This window comes from Leptinotarsa decemlineata, unplaced genomic scaffold, assembly GCF_025532065.1.
Source record: "Leptinotarsa decemlineata unplaced genomic scaffold, Ldec_3_MD MMD2_tig00001064_RagTag_RagTag, whole genome shotgun sequence".
In the NCBI taxonomy this organism is placed as follows: Eukaryota; Metazoa; Arthropoda; class Insecta; order Coleoptera; family Chrysomelidae; genus Leptinotarsa; species Leptinotarsa decemlineata.
Window position 1 is genome coordinate 10800989 of NW_027412558.1, and position 19102 is coordinate 10820090.

Genomic DNA, 19102 nt, shown 5'->3' on the forward strand with positions numbered 1-19102 from the left:
CCATCGCTCGGCCGTCGCGATTTTTGTGCCCGCATCCTGAAAACTAGAATGTTATACCCACGAAACACCTTTTAGGATACTTCGATTAATTATTTTTTCAGCCTATGAAGCCCATCCAAACATTCAACATAGAAATTTCAAATGAAAAAATACTAGAAGAGATGTTCTCTTGGTTTATGTCAACCAACTCTTATAACATATAATAAAGGAACTGTTACATATTTATGTTGCGACATTACAAAAACAGCATTTTCAATTATTTGTATATTATAATGATTTTCTCTTGTGTAGTATCTTCCAGAATGGAAATTTTCAGTCCAATATACAAATTGAATACGTTTTTGTTTATAGGAAAAATAATCATATGAAATAACTCACCACGCTCAGTGAATCCACGGGAGCTCCATTATCCAACAGAAATTGAACGACATCCAAAAATCCTCCTTGTGCAGCAAAAAACAGCGGGGTTGTTCCAGTCTGAAGAAATAAGAGATCAAAAATTCATTATTTTCATCGATATGATTGAGAATGTTTGCAATTGCATAGAAGCTTTTTAAGATTCATAGGAATGAAACGTGAAAGTATCAAAATATATGAGTAATGACGCTATAATGGCCTGCTCAAAAATAAGGTAAATGTTCAAATTTTTCGGGCTACGTACATTCCATTAGTGACTTCTTATTTTTTATGTTGGTACACTCGTTTCGAACATATGTTCACAGTTTCAGCTGTTTAACATGGTTAGTTTAGTTTGTTGGTGAGAGGCATTAAATTCAGAAATGTTTTGTTTGTTCGGCGATTTTCTACTGTGGAAAAAAAAGATAAAATAATTTACATGACATTTTGTGTAAAAAATTAAATTAGGTGCTCGAAAACACATGAAATGCTGACAGTGATATATGATATTTGTACCCTGAGTCGAAAAAATGTTCACAAGTGGTACAAGCTTCTCACAGAAGGTCGAGAAGATGTAAATCACGACACTGGCCCTGGACCCCCCCAGCACATCAACAACCGATGAAGAAAATGTTGATAAAGTGATAAAAAAATCAAGAAAATCGTGAAATCTTGAAAATTAGAGAAGTGTCTGAGGATGTCGACATATCGGTTGGCTCATGCCAAGCATTTTTTTCGAAAATTTTGAGCTTGTCAAGATGAGGCCATTAGGTTCAGGGTCACCAGGGGCTGCCCTCAAGGTGGGGTACTATCTTCCCTTCTGTGGTCGCTCCTGATGGATGGTATCCAAAGCATGTTGTACGTTGTTCACAGTTGGTGCCTGAGGGAGCAGATGTCTGTCAACCCCAGCAAAACTGTGACAATCCCCTTCACTAGGAGGAGAAAATTGGACGATCTAATGCCACTTTCCCTCAATGGTGAGGTTATTCCATTTGGAACGGAGGTGAAATATTTTGGCATTGTCCTTGATGAAAATCTCACCTGGATCGCTCACTTAGAAAAAGTTTTACACAAAGCTAGACTGTCCCTATGGACTTCTCGAAGGATTTGTGGTAAAACTTGAGGTTTAGGTCCCAAAAAAATCTATCGGATTTATGTGATGATCGTCAGACCAATGATCACTTATGGTGCAATTGCCTGGTGGCCGAAGACTTTACAGAAAAAGGCCCAGGCGAAGCTCTCTGGCTTACAGAGACAGGCTTGTCTGGCCATCAGTGGTGCCATCAGTGCCACACCGTCATCGGCTATGGAGATCCTCCTAGATCTACCTCCTGTCCACATTTTTCTGGAGAGAGAGGCTAGATGAATTGCATATAGACTTGTTGTGCACATTGCCAATTGCACAAATCAATTTAATGCAGAGTGCAACAGACGGTTAGTTGACACTGGAAGTCACAGCATTCTGGAAATGACATTTGACTATATGCTTTCATTCATACGGCACAAGTCAATAAAAATATTTTCGGACAGTCAAGCGGCTTCTACCGAGCAACGTCTAAATTGCCAAAAACGACTCATCGATAGGAATACTTAACAGATCGTCTTTGGTCTGGATTCCTGGCCATACTGGCCTGGAAGGCAATGAGGCTGCTGACTCCCTTGCAAAGAGAGGGCTGTAAGCAGCTTCATCGGACCAGAACCTATCATTGGCATCGCTTTGGGCTTTGCTAAATAAACATTGAACACCTGGATGGCAAAAAGATGTATGCACTTCTGGCAGAATCTTTCAGGATTGGCTCACTCCAAAGCGTTTATTCACCCTTCGAAGCGTGATACCAAACAGTTGTTGGACTACAGTAGGGATGAACTACGATGTCTAACAGGCCTTCTTACAGGTCACTGTCATTTGAATCATCATATGAAGGGACTCGGACTGTCGGAAGACAGTGTGTGTCGTCTCTGTTTGGAAAATGATGAAACAGCAGAGCAGATACTTTGTGCTTGCCTCGCTGGGGACGGAATCAGATTTTTAGAGTTCGGCAGAGCCGTACTCTTACCATTTGAACTGAAAGATCAGATCATCATACAAACAAATCGGTTTCGTTAAGAAGCTGGGTTAATTTGGTCGAGTGTGAATAGTTATGAACCATAATAAACCCTTGGGGGTTGCGGTGAAGGGTCGCATAGACCCAATCACTTTGGACCTAACCTAAACTACCAAAAAGTGCATATCAGAACTGCTTCGAGGATTGGAAAAAATGCTGGCACCAGTGTATATATCTGAAGGATCTACTTTGGAGGGAAAAAAATGGAAATTGGTAGATGAATAAACATTTTTGGAGAACAATGAAAATTCACTCAATGTTTTGAACAGAGTAGTACATAGCTGCTCACCATGTAATATTCCAAACATTTTTCGGGATTGTTTTTATCATTACACACTTATTTTAAATTTTTTTTTAATATTCTTTTTCAAGTTAGGTACCAGTAACAAACAAAGCAATAAAAGATATAACTTAGGCATAATAAATATAGTCTAAGATATGGATAGAGATTTGATATTATCAAATGTAAATGTATTTTTTGTTTACTGTGGGATATTGTTATTATTGAAATACAAAACTCGGCTGTTGAAAGTTATACATTTGAAATAATTGAACATCAAACAAAAAATAAGTGTTGTAGGTGTGATTTCAAATCTCTATATACACCACTAAGTGAACGTCTTGAAATCAAGTTCCTTAATATGTATATACCTTCAAGTTGTATGAATACTCTTGCTTCGAATGAATATCAAACTTGCAGGTAACTCATTTTGAAAATATTAAAATTTTGTCTAACTTACTATTCGTTTCGTAGTCGGGTCAGCACCTTGGTCTATCAGTTCTCTCACGCAATCGAAGTGTCCATTCGCTGCAGCCAATATCAGAGGAGTTGTACCTTCCTAAAAGAATGTGCATACGTTCAAAAAATGTCTGAAACCTTCAAAGTAGGATAAACATTTCGAATACAACTAAAAACCTGAACTACTTCATTTTACAAAGAAGAATATCTGATAGAAACTACATTCTCAATTAGTCCGGTCAATTTAGACATTCGAAGCTACCTAAATTCCCAAGCTGACAATCAGTAAGATGAGCAGCCACTGGGGTTGGAGAAAGACAAGGTAATTGTTCTTGTGTTTTACTTTTGGTATTTTTAATGAAACATGCATATCTATACTTATCTAAGCAGGTAGTTTTTTAGAAGCTCCGTACATAGAAAGAAGAAAGCGAATGCCGTTAGTAATAATTTCTTGTCGAGTTGAATTACTATTTATAAAAACTTCAGCACATTGAACTAAATTTTGTTTCAAACATTTCGAAAACTGTTATTTTAGCCCTCCTGTAAAATGCAGATGTCGTATCAGAGCCAGTTATTGCGTATAAAAATAGTACATGATTTTGACACTTTGCTAAAGTAGATAAACTTTTTGATTACTATATTTCCGAATGACGTTGAGCTTTTCCTGGTTTTAGGAAGAAAATAGTTTTTTCAGTTGGAGTTCGAGCAGTGAGTGATACGAGTAAGTCTACATCGTCACCAACAACAATAGTTGTATTTGTCAAATTGAATTGCTCTATTGCTGTTTCAATTATCAATACATCAGCATCATTTGCTTGTTTTACCAGTATATTTTCAGCGTAAATTTTTCTTTCAACATTGAAATGAACCGAGACTTGTTTTGAATATTTGTAAGAAATTTTTGTTGACTAGATGGAACTGTCATATTTTCATCAAATAAAATATCAATCGATGTGGATGTTGCTAAAGTTCGATGTCGTTGTTCTGCAGTTTTGGTGTTTCTCGTGCAATCATTGCAGGCTTGGTTTCATTTTACCTGATATTCTTATAGTTATAACTTATGTATTTTTTATATTATAAGTGTAAGTTACAACGATCGCTAGAAAAATATTTTAACATATATTACAACTACAGAGATGTATATACGTGGCGTACTCATGCCACGTACATACTTTTACAACTTTTTGAATCGTTATATCTCAAAAATGGTGGCTGGTAGGAAAACAGTATTGATACATTTTTGTAAATAATTTTATGATTTACAATTTTTGTCTGAAGTATTTTTATGATTAAACTTACCGTTTTACTGAAAATCGCGAAAACTCCTTTTTTGATCTTTGGCCTTGAATAAAATTTATTTTACTTACTAATTCTCAGCTTAGTGGGAATTTAGGTAGCTTTACTCTTATTTTTTGGTCGAATTTGACCGGACTAAATAAGTTACACGAATATCAAAGATAAACGAGCGCCGAATGAGAAATCGCTTTCAATCTCTCCCTGCAACTTTAACTACAAGCAGGTAACTAAGAAGATGCAAATATCGGACACTATATCGAACTGTCGCAGTGGTACTAGGCCAGATCATGGGTGCAACGTTTGAACTCATTTCATCCTAAGAAGAGCAACATTGAATTTCCAAAGATGCATCCCAAATTATCCTTGTATTTACAACATTTCAAAAAACAGTCAGGAAACAATTTTTTTGTTGTTGAAAATATTTGCAGTAAGTCATGTTAAATAAACATACATAATCAAAAAACTAAAAATTGAAAATAGTTTTAAAGAATTATAAGAAACCAAAAATACTAGTAGGAAAATTAACCTATATGACAATTCATTGTTGTATATAGTAGTATAAGTGGCGAAGTTTATAGTCAAGAGTAGAAAGGGTTGCTAATGAAAAAATATTTGACTGTTTTTTAAATATATTGTGACTCATATTTTTCATTTCATCTGGGAATTTATCGAAAAAGTTTAAATTAAAGGAATTACTAACTGATATCAGGTTTTTATTCCTTGTATTATGTCACGTAACGTAATGAGTTCGATATTTTCCAATATTCTTATGGATTTGTTGAAGAAATTAGAATATATTCATGAAGAATACATTATCATTTCCAATTCACTAAACAAAGTTCTGCAAGAATCACGATAAACAAAATTGCTCATTATCCGTACAGCTTTTTTGAAAATTTCAGATATGGAAATAAAATGAACAAAAATATGCTATTCTTGAAGCAATACAGCTTTCCATCTTTTCAAGTTGTTTTATTTAGTAGATATGACTAACTAGAGAGCCTAGAACTAAAGTGTCGAATCTATCAACGTGCGCCCTCAAAGTTTAGCCTTTTCACACTGTTAATTCAGAATATCAATGAGAATAGATTTTTTTTTGTTTTATTTGGATTTGGCTTTCTATTCGACTGATGAAATTGGAAATATAGGGGATTTTTATAGTTACTTGATTCAACTCGAATTTGTGATACATATCAGCGAACATAATGCATGATTAAGGCTGCAGACTAAACAAAAAATAATTTACATAAATTATAAACAGACTAGGTCCCAACACCAACCCTTGGGGAACTCCATGGAAAACCATATGCGAATCAGATTTGTTTTCAATACAGTGTGCCGTTTGTCTGTTTTATTTTTAACAAAACACAAGCACTACACGAAATATTTTTTTGTCACCCAACCAACTCCTCGATTTCTTGAAGTGTTGAGATCTACAACTCCAGAAGCCAAACTATTTCAATTCAAGGATTGATATTTGTTCATGCAGTTCGAGTTTTTCAATTATTTTTTCTATTGAATGTAATATTGATATGGGTCTATTATGGATCCTTTTGTATATACCTGAAATTCTGAAACTGAGGCCTCTTTGAGATGGTTCAGATCTCTTTCATAAATACTGAAATAAACTCAGAGTTCTATTTATGAATGGAACCGTACGCACAATTGTTTTCATCAGAGTCATCAAACTAACAAGACAAAATCCGGAAATTACGCATCCGTAGTTGTAACAAAATGCATTTACCCGTTTAGAAGTCATTATTCTTACTACTAAACCGTTTCGAATTTTCAACAAAAGTGAATGCACTAGTTGCTGATTCGGATTGTTGTACAGAACAGGTTTTGATTATTTTCACGGCCCGACTAGTCGATCATCTTGTTCTTTTCAAGTGCCTGCTAATTGTTTTGGTGAAAGGAAGGACGAATTCATTTTAAGGTTTTTATGTTAACAATATTGGGTCTTTCTCTAATCGTTTCGATTAAAACGAAATCTTTTTCAATGTGCTTGAACGGATACTATACCAGGCGAATTATTTACCACGTATGCACTGATTCATATTTTTCTGTTATGAATCTGCAGGAATGTTCCTTTTGATTTGAGGATTTATTATTTGAAACTATGTATTACTTGATAAAGTTCGAAATCTCGATGAAAAAAGGCACATTTTTTGATCATTAGTCCAACCAGTATGTCTCTGGCTCACTTTTTGTGACAATAGCTTCTAGTTCAAACTTTTCATATTTATGAATCCAAAGACTCAATAATAATAATATCTGTCGATATTATCAGTTTAATTTAAAAATTAATTCTCGCAATTCTCTTCAATTTAAAATATAATGCACAGTGATCCAGTGTAATAACCAGACCTTGGAGTTCCACTAGAAATAAACTCAAATCAGGGATGAAATTTGGGGGTGTAACAGAATTTATGAACATTTTTGGAGTAACGAGAACTTGTACTTGATCAGTAGAACTTGGAATCTCTCTCCTAAAATTTCGTACTCATTTTCTGTTTAGAAGTGTTTTCAATAGAGAACTTGTCAGCGCTTCATCCACAATTTGACGAAATGACTGAATGTTATGAGACCATTAGCTATAACACCTGCCGAAAAGAAAATATATCTCAGTGAGATATGGAATAATCAATTCAATCAATAAACACCCATTTCATTAGTCCATTAGTCATTAAACCCACAGGATGTATATCTGGATAACATTCAATGGTTATTGGGTTAGCTAGTTCAAATAGCAATCCTCTCAGTCGTATGGGATTGTGAGGAAACTGATGGTCATACAATGAGGTGATTTAGAACCCAAGTTCTAAAATACACAAAATGGAGAAGGTCCATGAACATCCATGTGTTTCACATGTCTAATTATATTCATTCGAAGATACACTAAAACTCGATAAAACTCAATATTACTATCCAGTAGTATATAAAGGGGTAATAGAAATTCAGAAATTGGAAAAAAGAGGCAATGAACATTATTGAAATCTGTGTTCCTTAAAGGAACACAGGCAAAGTCAGGTAGGAAGAAATAACAAAGAAAATTTTTGTGATAACGATAACCAAATTCATAACTTGCGGAATGCCTGAATCACTGAAGAGAATAACATACGAGTCGGAACTTCTAAAATCGGATCTACCAAATCCAGCATTATCACCAGGATACAAGGCGTGCCTGCTGTTGCAGGCACGCCTGTCGTATTAAAATACGGAGGAACTGCTGTCCTGTCTAATTCAACACGTTACCACGCACGACTTCATAATAAGGCCATTCAGATCTACAAGCATTCCAACAATTTCAACAAGAAAAAAGAAGGTTTATGGGTCAATGAAGCAAGGTATCCAGAACTCAAGAAGGCCAGAAACGGACTAGAATACAAATCCGATCGATATTCCGTGAGTAACAGTGCGAACCAATCACAACGACCCAGCAAAAGTGTGAGCCAATCAGAAGTAGGCATTTGCATGGATACCCAGCCATCGCCCCTACCATTAGCTCCCTCTCCAACCCCACCATCAGCACCACTGAAATTATAAAAACGAGTAAAATACGTAGCTCGCCAGTCGGACAAGAGATTCCGTGTACCAAAGAAGCTAGATACCTGGGAGTCAACCTAGACAAAAGATTAACGTTCAGGTCTCACGTACGGCAGAGATTAGGAATGGCGAGATCTGCCCGACAAAACCTATTACCAATAATAGGTCGAAGAAGCAATATGGGATTGAAAGTGAAGCTGATGATGATAAAGACCGTAATATTACCGATAATCCTGTATGCCTGTACTTCCTGGAGCCAGTGCGCAGCGACATACAGAAAACAGATCCAGTAGTATATGAACGCGTGCGTAAGGGCCACCGTAAACGCTCCAAAATATGTACCGAATACGTACATCTTCCGGGATCTAGACCTGAACATACACTACGTAGACGCATATATGAGAAAACACGCAGAGGACACGTTCGACAGAATTCGAGCGCACGACCCTAGATTCCGAGAGAGGGACAAACACAGGAGGCCTACGACCACTCCCTAGAGTCGCTATCAGGCGGCTCCGGTAAGTATAAGAATTTTTCTAACAGATAACTAACACTTACTTTTCAGGTTCAAGGAAAGCACTCGACCGCGATCGATCTGTTTTTTAAAACAATAGTCTCCGGTTAGTTTTTGGGGACCCGATGGAAAAATTCAGTTAGGAAAGTCAAGATAAAACAATACAATACAATAGACCAGAAAGTAAAACCACTTAGAGGCTGACTTTCGACCAAAGAAGGTCAGATGTCAATCTTGCTGAAGTGCCCATCGGTAAGTTGGGGACCGCTCCGGAGGAGCGGGGGTGGATGGACGAGATGGGATGTTCTGAAGAAGATTTCAACTCAGGGCACTGGACCTGGGAGGGGTTGAGTGCCCAAATATAACCTTCGTCCTCGTGTCAACCCATATATCACTGATGATGTCTGCCATAGCAGCAGACACAATTTCTTGTAGATTCGGAAATATGGTATTATGAAAAAAAAATTATAGTGATTCATGAATTCAAGATGCCAAAATGCTAGTCACAAATCGATTTACCATATTTGGTTGTTAACAGGTATGTAAAAAATACCATCAACATTCCGCGATACAGTTGTAAGTCCCCTTTCCCAGTTCATCGAACTGAACGCAAAATAACTATTATCATCGTAGCTACTTTTATTATCATAACTTTCATAATACAACATATTGAATGTGGTTCATTTCTTATGTACTAGACGGTGCAATTATTATAATAACATATTGTAAGAGAATTTCTTCGTTACAGTAATTATTGGTGAAAACAATAATTTATTTTGTCTACTGTCGATGGAATTTTCGCTTGATCGATTTAACGATACGTTTCTAGGTTATGATTTGATCTGAATTGTATCACGTAGGAAAAAACTGGTAGTAAGTAATTTTATGGTGAAGAACAAACAGCTTTCTATCACTGGAAAGTCAACGAATTATATTGAAAACATACGTTATATTGCTTATGCAGTTTGCATTGTCTAAACTTTATCCATAATACATATTAGCTTAAATTGAAAAGGGGATACTTTTAGAGAAAAGGCTTTTTCAAATCAAATTAAATCAGTTTATTTCCAGAGACTCTAAAGCATGGAAAAAGTCAATCAAACTAAAATATAGAAATTCACAATACAAATAATTATATAATATATATAATATGTATATATATATATATATATATATATATATATATATATATATATATATATATATATATATATATATATATATATATATATAAAGTAAAGATATGAAAATATCAAACAGAAGTATGAAAAAACATGAAACTGAAAAATATGACAATTGAAAATAGTACCTGTTGCAATCAAGTTATTAATATTTCCAAATCAGCCTGGAAGTATTCATTGAGGGAATAAAATGTATTGTCATGTAACAGTTTATTAACATTTTTTTTGAAGGAATGCAGGTTTAATAGCTGTTTAAGAGAGATAGGTAGTTTGTTGTATAACTTGATGGGCATAATTAGAGGGCCGTTTGCTGCTTTCGTCAATTTATGGTGGATAACAAAAAAATTATAGTTAGATCTTAACGTATATCCTGTGGCGAGCCGAAGATTATCTGTTGATTCAAATTTGTCGAGATGAGTTTTGACATAAACAACACAGTTGAATATATATATAGTGAAATAATAGTTAGAATATCCAAATCGGTAAACAGCTCCCTACATGAGTCATCATATTTTTTAAAACACATTGTTCTCACTACCTTTTTTTGAGCTATTAGTAATTCGTTTATTCTTGTACAGTTACCAAAGTTGATCAGACAATAACTGAATGAAGATTGAATATAAGCTTAGTAATAGCTCTTCATTATATTCAATGGAACAAAATTACGGAGATTACGAATTACAAAACAATGTTTCGACATTTTACTCAAAATATAATCAATGTGCTTGCTCCAAGAGAGTTAATCATCAATGTTGAAACCTAAAAAATTTACAGATGAGGTTTGTTGTATTGACTTGCCATTTATTTTGACTAGAACACTGCGATCATTCTCATGTAATGAAAAGACGATTGTATTAGTTTTTGAGCTGTTCAGAATGAGACCATTTTGAGAACAATATTTTTGCATATTAGCAGTTGCTAATTGATTGGCCTGACTCGACAATCCCTCATAATCCGAAGACTTCAGAATGAACGAAGAATCGTCGGAAAATTGCACTGTACAATGTTGACGATTACTGTTGTTGAGGTCATTTACGAATAAAAGAAAGAGAATAGGTCCTAGGACGCTACCCTGGGGAACACCGGTGGAAACGACACAGGTTCTAGAGTGGAAGGTTCCAGTTTCCAGTTTAACCCTCACAGTTTGCGTTCTGCAATCCATATAAGATCTCAACCAGCCCAGAGATGAGCCACGAATTTCTAAACAAAACAGCTTGCTCAAAAGTAAATCGTGATCAACAGTGTCGAAAGCTCGTGACAAGTCGAATAGAACACTCACGTTTTTGGTTTTCTACTTCTTCGTCCTTTCACAAGAAAAAAATAGTAGCTCTAACTTGAATTCCATTATAATGTTTTCATCACTTTTTGCCAATTTCATGGTGGATTAGCTAACTATTCATAGAATTTATTTTATTCATTTTTCAAAAATTGCCCTGTATCCACTTTCTTCCTTTGGCAAACTATAAACCTAAACATTTATCACCAGATAACTATTAGAATTAGATAGATACAATGATGGAACCAGAGTCATCATCTATAAAAAAAGATAATGAATTTGTAAAAAAAAGACTGTTTCGCGTTGAAACAAGTCACTGACAAGAATAAACTAATCCAAGCCAAGTTAGTATGAGACATGATTTGTCTTGTCATGAGAATACAATTTATTTCACAACCACCTATTTTATTTCCCGATCAGACTTCAGAACTAATAAATTGAAATAATTTTTTTTTTGACAAAACCCAAGCACTAGAGGAATATCTTAAAGGCGCTCTCAGAGCGGTGTCTGTGCGAAAGTAGCGATTCACATTGGATTTGAATCGCTGGAGATTAAATCCATTTGGAAAAACGTTCTCAGGAAGTTTATTCCACATAAACGCAGTTCTCCAGATGAAAGAGTTCCTGAACAGTGAAGTTCGAGGTGTACTGAGTTGAACCTCAAAACTTTCAGCAGCCACAGTCCGTCGCGTATTTCTGATATGTACCGCTCTTAGTGGAATCAAATGTGCCAAGTAACTTGAACACCTCTCTTGAAAGTATCTACAGAAGAGAGGCAAATCGGTAACCTTTCTTCGGTGTTCCAGGCTATCAAGGTTGCACGTGATGTTATCGTCTTCAATCAGGCGGTTGGCTCTTTTCTGGATGGAATCCAGCAACTTCAGGGTATGTTTGGGAGGAGAGATCCATACATGAGAACAATACTCCAAAGAAGGTCTCAGCTGAGCTTTTTAAAGCATTAAAAGTTACTGAGGTGTGTATAGTTTCCTGGTTCGGAATAGTGTTCCAAGCCTTTGAGAAGCAGCCTTTGCAATTTCAGCAACATGATTGTGCCAAGACATATTGGTGTCCATTTTAACCCCCAAACAAACTTATCGAAGCAGAAAGCGGAATTGTCTGACCTGACATTATTATATCCGGTTCGGAAAAAAATGGTTGCCTGGGTTTTTGTGGCACTGAATTGAACCGGGTTACTTTCACCTCAATTCGAAATCACTTCTAGATCCTCGTTAAGAATGCAACCTTCTACTGCCGGTGAAAATGTGCCTCCGTAGCCGATGTCCTGGAATCCAAATGGTATGACGAAACAAGTGTAATCGAAGAAAACAGTGAGCAAAACCTTGCCATTTGAGATAACTTTGCGTTCTTTTTTGGTCTTGGCTCTCGTGGGCTATTCCATTGGGACGATTGTACTTTGGTTTCGATCTCATAACCATATACCATGGATTTGTTACCAGTTATGATCCTTTTGAGCAAATCTGGATCGTCATTCAACAATTCCTGAGCGATGCTCATGCGACGGTTTTTTTGGTCAAAATTCAGCAATTTGTACCACTTTTAAGGCAATTATTGACGACTATTAATTTCAAAATATGACACAATGAAACCGCTAATTGAAATGTCTTTCATTAACTTGAAGATCATTAATAATTTCATTTGGTAAAATCAAATTACATTGTGTGTTTTTAATTCCACGTGAAAAGAATTATTTTTTGTTATTGAAAAAAGTGTCAAACTCAAGATTTCAATGAAAATGATTTGTTTCAGTTCACGAAAATATAACCTACTCTCTCTTAGAATTGAACAGATTTACTACTTAGGATGTATACATGTTCACCATATTGTACAGTTAAACACCTAGTCGAGTTCAAGAGATACAGGGAAAAAATTCAAAGTGGTAACTCCTTACCAAAGTTTTAGCTCGATAGTTTATCAGAAATCATTGGCATTCCTTATTCTATTCATATTACTTGTAACAACGACTGTGTTCATTTATTGTTTACTAACGTTTTCAACAGATTTCACCGTCTGGTGTTTAGTTTAATTTCTACTATAATAGAAATGCTACCATATTGTTTGTTTAATATTTGTTCACACTCTGTTACTAAAAGGAAGTACGTTCGTTAATGTTATTCAAAATTATCAAGACATCTTGGAAATTTACATGAATTATTATGCCAATTATCGCATTCCAAAGTTCATAGAGGAAAGTTGTTAGGCCATTATTATTAATCCAATTTATATACAGCCGGTTTCGATTTTGAAAATAAAATTTTGAAAATTGGAATATTCCTAGACAAGAAATATGTAAGTACAAAATACTTTTTTCAGTATAGTTTACGAACGTAATGTCGTTTGTTATAAAGGATTTACAAAAAATTGTCACTGACTCAATCAAAATCTACGAAAAACAAAGGTATCTCCTAGGAGAACACAAACAGAAATTCTAATAACATAAAAACGATGATATAAATAAAAAACAAAGCAATGGTTCTTGTTCTAAACCATTGATGTTGTATCCAGATCGGAATGTTACTCCACAGAGGTTTGAAGAAGGTTTGAAAATGTTCGTTTTGTCAACCATGCTCTTCCCTGAAGTCTTCAGGGGATTTATTCATGCAACAACAGATTCCCAAAGTATACAAGCTTAAAGGTTTAAATATCAATTTCTAAAAATTATCATCCTGTTCTTCAGACTCAACTTGGTATTTTGATGAGTAAGAGATTAATCTACTTATCCTTCTATTCAAACAGCTCCTTACTTGACTTGCAAGTGTGTCAAAGCAAATCAATGGGACACAAGTATGTGAATTGAGTAGACCATTCGATAGCTCTACCAGACAACCCTGCTTTCCTTTCCAGGTCTATCAGCTCATGAAGGAAATGGCCAGAGTCTTAGCTAGATTCAGGTTAGGTTAGGTCCAAAGTGAGTGGGTCTATTCGACCCTCCACCGCAACCCGCAAGGGTTTATTGTGGCTCACACCTATTCTCACTCGGCCAAACAAACCCAGCTTCTTAACGAAGCCGATTAGTTTGTATGGTGAGTGGTCTTTCAGGTCAGATGGTGAGAATTCGGCTCTGCCGAACTCTAAAGACCTGATTCGGTCCCCAGCGGGGCAGGCACAAAGTATATGATCTGTTAATGAGGTAGTCGGATAGTCAAGTTACAAGATTCCCACCTTGATACCCACACAACCTTCCCATATGAGGGTTTTTGCACGTCAGCTACACCTGACGATGCCTTAGATTCAGACGTGCAGGGCTTTTTTGCCTCTGGTTTTGGTGAAACCTCACTTGAGCGCAGACGTTTGCTAACCTGCTCATGGAGAGTTAGTTCCCCCACCTGAGACAGATTCTGCATACGCCGCAGCTCTCGCTCCTGAGCTAAATTTACAGGGAGGTCAATTGGAGTCGTAAACTCGACGTCCATCTCCTCTGTAGACTCGTTCCTGGATTAAATCAACAAGGAGGTCAGTTCGAGTCGTAAACTCGATATCCATCTGCTCTGTAGACTCGCTCCTGAACTGAATTTACAGAGAGGTCCGTTGGAGTCTAAAACTCGACATCCATCTCCTCTGTAGACTCGCTCCTGAACTAAATTTACAGCGAGGTCAGTTGGAGTCGTAACTCGACATCCATCTCCTCTGTAGACTCGCTCCTGAACTAAATTCACAGGGAGGTCCGTTGAAGTCGTAAACTCGACATTCACCTCCTCTGGAAACTCGCTCCTGAATTAAATTCACAGGGAGGTCAGTTGGAGTCGTAAACTCGACATCCATCTCCTCTGAAGACTCGCTCCTGGAGTAAATTTTACAGGAAGATCAGTTGGAGTCGTAAACTCGACATCCATCTCCTCTGTAGACTCGCTTCTGATCTAAGTTTACAGGGAGGTCAGTTGGAGTCGTAAGCTCGACATCCATCTCCACTATAGACTCAGCGTCAGAAAGAATTTTTAAGTTTACTCTGTCCATAAAGGTCCCACGAGTAGCTAGGGAAAGAAGGTCAATCACGGCAGAGCCCCGCATTACCGTGACAAGGCGATGCTACGACGAGACGGCGCCCGGTATCTCGAAGGTTCCGTAGAGACAGCTGATAGGCTCAGTGTCATTCATCCTCTCGGCACGGATACACACACCTTAGGATTAAGCCATCGTTGGGATGCCATTCAACGATGGTACTATACCTCCATTTTTTTCAAAAATCTGTCTGTCTGTCTGTCTGTTTAAAATCTGTTTTTCCGTTAACCAGCTGTCGCACCCCTACGAACGACAACCCTCAGAAGTCGAAACTTGTGCGAGCTAAGGATTAACGAGATCTTACCTTTTAACGTGTGATTCCTATCACGGGTTGGACGGTAGCAAGTGAAGATCGATCGTTCAGACTAGGGCTTGAACCACCGACCAACACGGCAGTCAATTCGAGTGAGTGAACAAAGCACCCACTAGCGACTGAACGCAGTACATGAAAGAGAGATGTATTTCAAGTATATACCTTTTGAGAAAGGATTATGAAGTCTACCAACTTTTATAAAAAAAACATTTGTACCATACTCGAAGGTCATTGAGATGTCTATGAAGAGTAGGTTTCTCGATTCAACTCTAATGGCCGGTACATTGTGTCTCCATTGAAATTGTGATTGGTGAATCATAACTCTTAGATCAATCATGTTCAAAGTAACAATGATTAGCAGAAGTCCGTACTTTGTCACTTTGACAACGTTACCTTAAACTTTTGTATCGAAGATGATAATGAAGAAATAATAGATTTTATAGAACTACATAGAACCTAATCATTATCAGGTATATTAGGTTGACAATCTGTCATGTCATTGAATCAGACAAAAATCCAAACTGAGTAGAAAATTTCGGTATTGAATTTTCTCGTCCAACTTCTACAGAACGAAGTGCATATCCAGTACTACTACCGAGATGAATGAAATTACCAGTCAGCAATCTTATATTTAGAGAAAATTAGGATGTTGCATTGCAGCTATCTTTTGGTGCGGATAATGTTTGGATGCTATGTCCATTATAAGATCTCTAATCTCTTGCTCAGCAGCATGACATATGACAAGCTTATCATCCTTTATCAAGATGACTGACTCACCGTACCTCTTAAACGGCCTAGACACGTTACCATTTTTCGTACTGCTTGCAGTACGATATGCATCGGTACTGCCGCAGTAACGATAAATCATAACGTGTGTAGGCAAATTGGGTGTTTTGCAATATGCAGTCGTCGAATCGTTCACAGCACGGAGCTTCCATAAAATATCGTATCAACGGTCGTGTCTGGGGTGGGGTTGTAGACAAGTTGGAACGTGTGGAGCTTATTGCTGTGGCAGTTACAATTTCATATCGTTTAAAGCAAATCATTTAGGGAAAAGGGTTTTATATATTTCATATCATTATAATGGATATGAAAAATAAGACGTTCTGGGAAGAGTTCATTGCTGTATACAAAGAAAACAGTTGCCTGTGGGATGTAAAATAAAGAGAAATTTAAGTTACGATATTTTATTCACAAAATTTAAAGAGTTTGTTCCCAAACGAATCTCAAGAAGTAATGAAAAAGAAAATAAACAATATAAGAACTTCCTTCAGACGTGACTTTTGAAAGATTGGAATCTAAACCTCGGCATCGGCAGTACGTGTTGAGGTATGGATGAAACATGGCTGTACTGCATGTCGTACGATTTTCTTTACAATTTGCAGTTCAACATGCAGTACGAAAAATCGTAACGTGTGTAGGCCGCTTTACTGAATTCTGAACTTCTTATCACTTCATTGAAATTTTTAAATATTTTTCATGTAATCAATTTACCTTGTCTCTTGAATCTACGTGAACTTTTCCACTGTCCAAAATTCGCCTGAGTAACGTCAAGTCTCCATTCAAAGCAGCTAAATGGAGTTGTACATCTGACAACGATTCTTTCTGAAAAATAAATGAAATAAGGATCAATTCGTTGGTTCAAAATGAAATGAAGTATAAGAGAACATTAATAGATGATGAAAAATTCAATTCATCACATCTAGATCCAGATCTGGAGTATTCCTACCTAACGATTCATTTCAGTATCGATTGATCTCGAAAATAAGAAATTATCAGTTGTAATACGTCATATAATAAAAGTTATTTTTCTGCATTTTCGAAAAATTTACAGAAAAAAATAATTGGGGCAAGTGGAAGTTATTTGCCTAATAAAAAATGTAATTTGATAATAATAATAACTTGACTTTTATTGGGAATAAATAACAAATCAAATCAAAATATACTTTATTGTCAGAAGATTTTGCATCCCATTGACAAAAATGTATATAAGTATAAATATAAACATAACTAATGGTGTATAGATAAAAACTGGTATTTCACAGTTTGAATAAAACAAGTACAAATACAATAAAATAAATAGGAATACACTTTTTTTAATGATTCATTAAAATACTCTTGTAGACTATAATAGGGTCTATCAGCTAGCAAATTTCTAACTGCTTTCATAAATTGTACGTTGGCCAGATTTGCAGACCTTATAATTCCAATAGGTACTTGACAACTTTGAATTTAATTTGTGAACGCACTATTTCACTGATCATATAACTGTCACTTTCCTTTGCTTCAGTAAACTCAACATTTTCATCATGGTAAAGTACACGAACGAACAACGTATGCAAATTATAAAAATGCACTACCGAAATTCGGAGTAAGTGACCTAAGTGACCGCAACTTTAAGAGCGTTGACTCCAATTTTCGGTCGTTATGCTTGCCCTAGTAGACAAGCAATAACAAGTTTAGTGCAAAAATTTGAGTCTACATATTCATTGTGTGATGCTGCCGTGCCAGTGAGACAACGAGTTGGTCGAAGTCACGAAAATATCGCTGCCGTTCAGGCGTCCGTAGCAAACAATCCAAATCAGTCGATTCCGCGGCGTTCTTAACAACTGGGGGCATCGCCAAGACCACTTTATGGCGAATTTTGCGTAAAGATCTTGGTTTACAGCCATCAGATCAAACTGACTCAAGAATTGAAGCCGATGGACCACTTGACGCGACGTACGTTCTCCGATTGCTCTGGAGAAGATGCGCCAAGATGATGAATTTCATCGCAAAATCATCTTCAATGACGAAGCTCATTTTTGGCTCAATGGGTTCGTCAATAAGCAAAATATGCGTTATTGTTCTAGTGAAAATCAACATGTGATTCATGAATCACCACTGCATCCACAAAAAATAACTGTTTGGTGCGGTTTGCATGCCGGCGACATCATTGGGCCATATTTTTTCGTCGACAATAACGATCGTCACGTTACTGTGAATGGCGATCGTTATCGCGCCATGATTACCGATTATTTTTGGGACGAATTGGAGAACATGGACTTGGACGACATGTGGTTTCAACAGGACGGTGTCACAAGCCACGCAGCACACGTTACAATCGATTTATTGAAGAGTAAGTTTGATGAGCATGTTATCTCCAGAAATGGACCAGTCAATTGGCCACCTCGTTCGTGCGATTTAACACCGGTAGACTTTTTTCTTTGGGGCTACGTCAAATCATTGGTCTATGCCAACAAGCCGACGACGTTGGAAAAACTCAGAGCCAACATTGAACGCGAAATAGCGGCCGTTACGGCCGAAATGTGCCCGCGGTGGCCGACGTGCCCGCGGTGGCCATATGAACGAAGTCGAGTTCCATTCATGAATATTTTAATTGTATTTCAAGTCGATCATAAAGTTTTGGAAATATCTCAAATGGTTTGTGTTTTATTCAAAAAAAAAATTGTCAAGTCCTTATTGGAAAACCCTCTATATGTACTAGTAGGTAAGTGATTGAATAATTTTCTACCATTATAAAAAATGGACTCCGTGAGTAATGCTGAGTTAGGTATGGGAAGTCTGTACGCTTTTAAAGAACATCGAACTGATAAGTTAAATTTTTTTTTTAATAAGCTTAAAACAATAACGAACGAAAAGTACTAGTAGTATTGTGAAAAAAGCGTGGGCGCTTTGTGCCATATTTTTTGTATATCAAGCGCCCGTCGCTTTTTTCA

The 19102-nt window shown here is 36.6% G+C and overlaps 1 protein-coding gene across 1 annotated transcript in view; it reads right to left on the reverse strand.

Moving 5' to 3' along the window:
* LOC111509275 (uncharacterized) overlaps positions 1-19102 on the reverse strand; it is a 51517-nt gene that overhangs the window by 24105 nt on the left and 8310 nt on the right. The window contains exons 2-4 of the mRNA XM_074175681.1: positions 16878-16988; positions 3242-3340; positions 379-477 (exon numbers count right to left, since the gene is read on the reverse strand). Coding sequence (XP_074031782.1) covers positions 379-477; positions 3242-3340; positions 16878-16988 — 309 coding nt within the window. The remainder of the gene's footprint in view (positions 1-378; positions 478-3241; positions 3341-16877; positions 16989-19102) is intronic.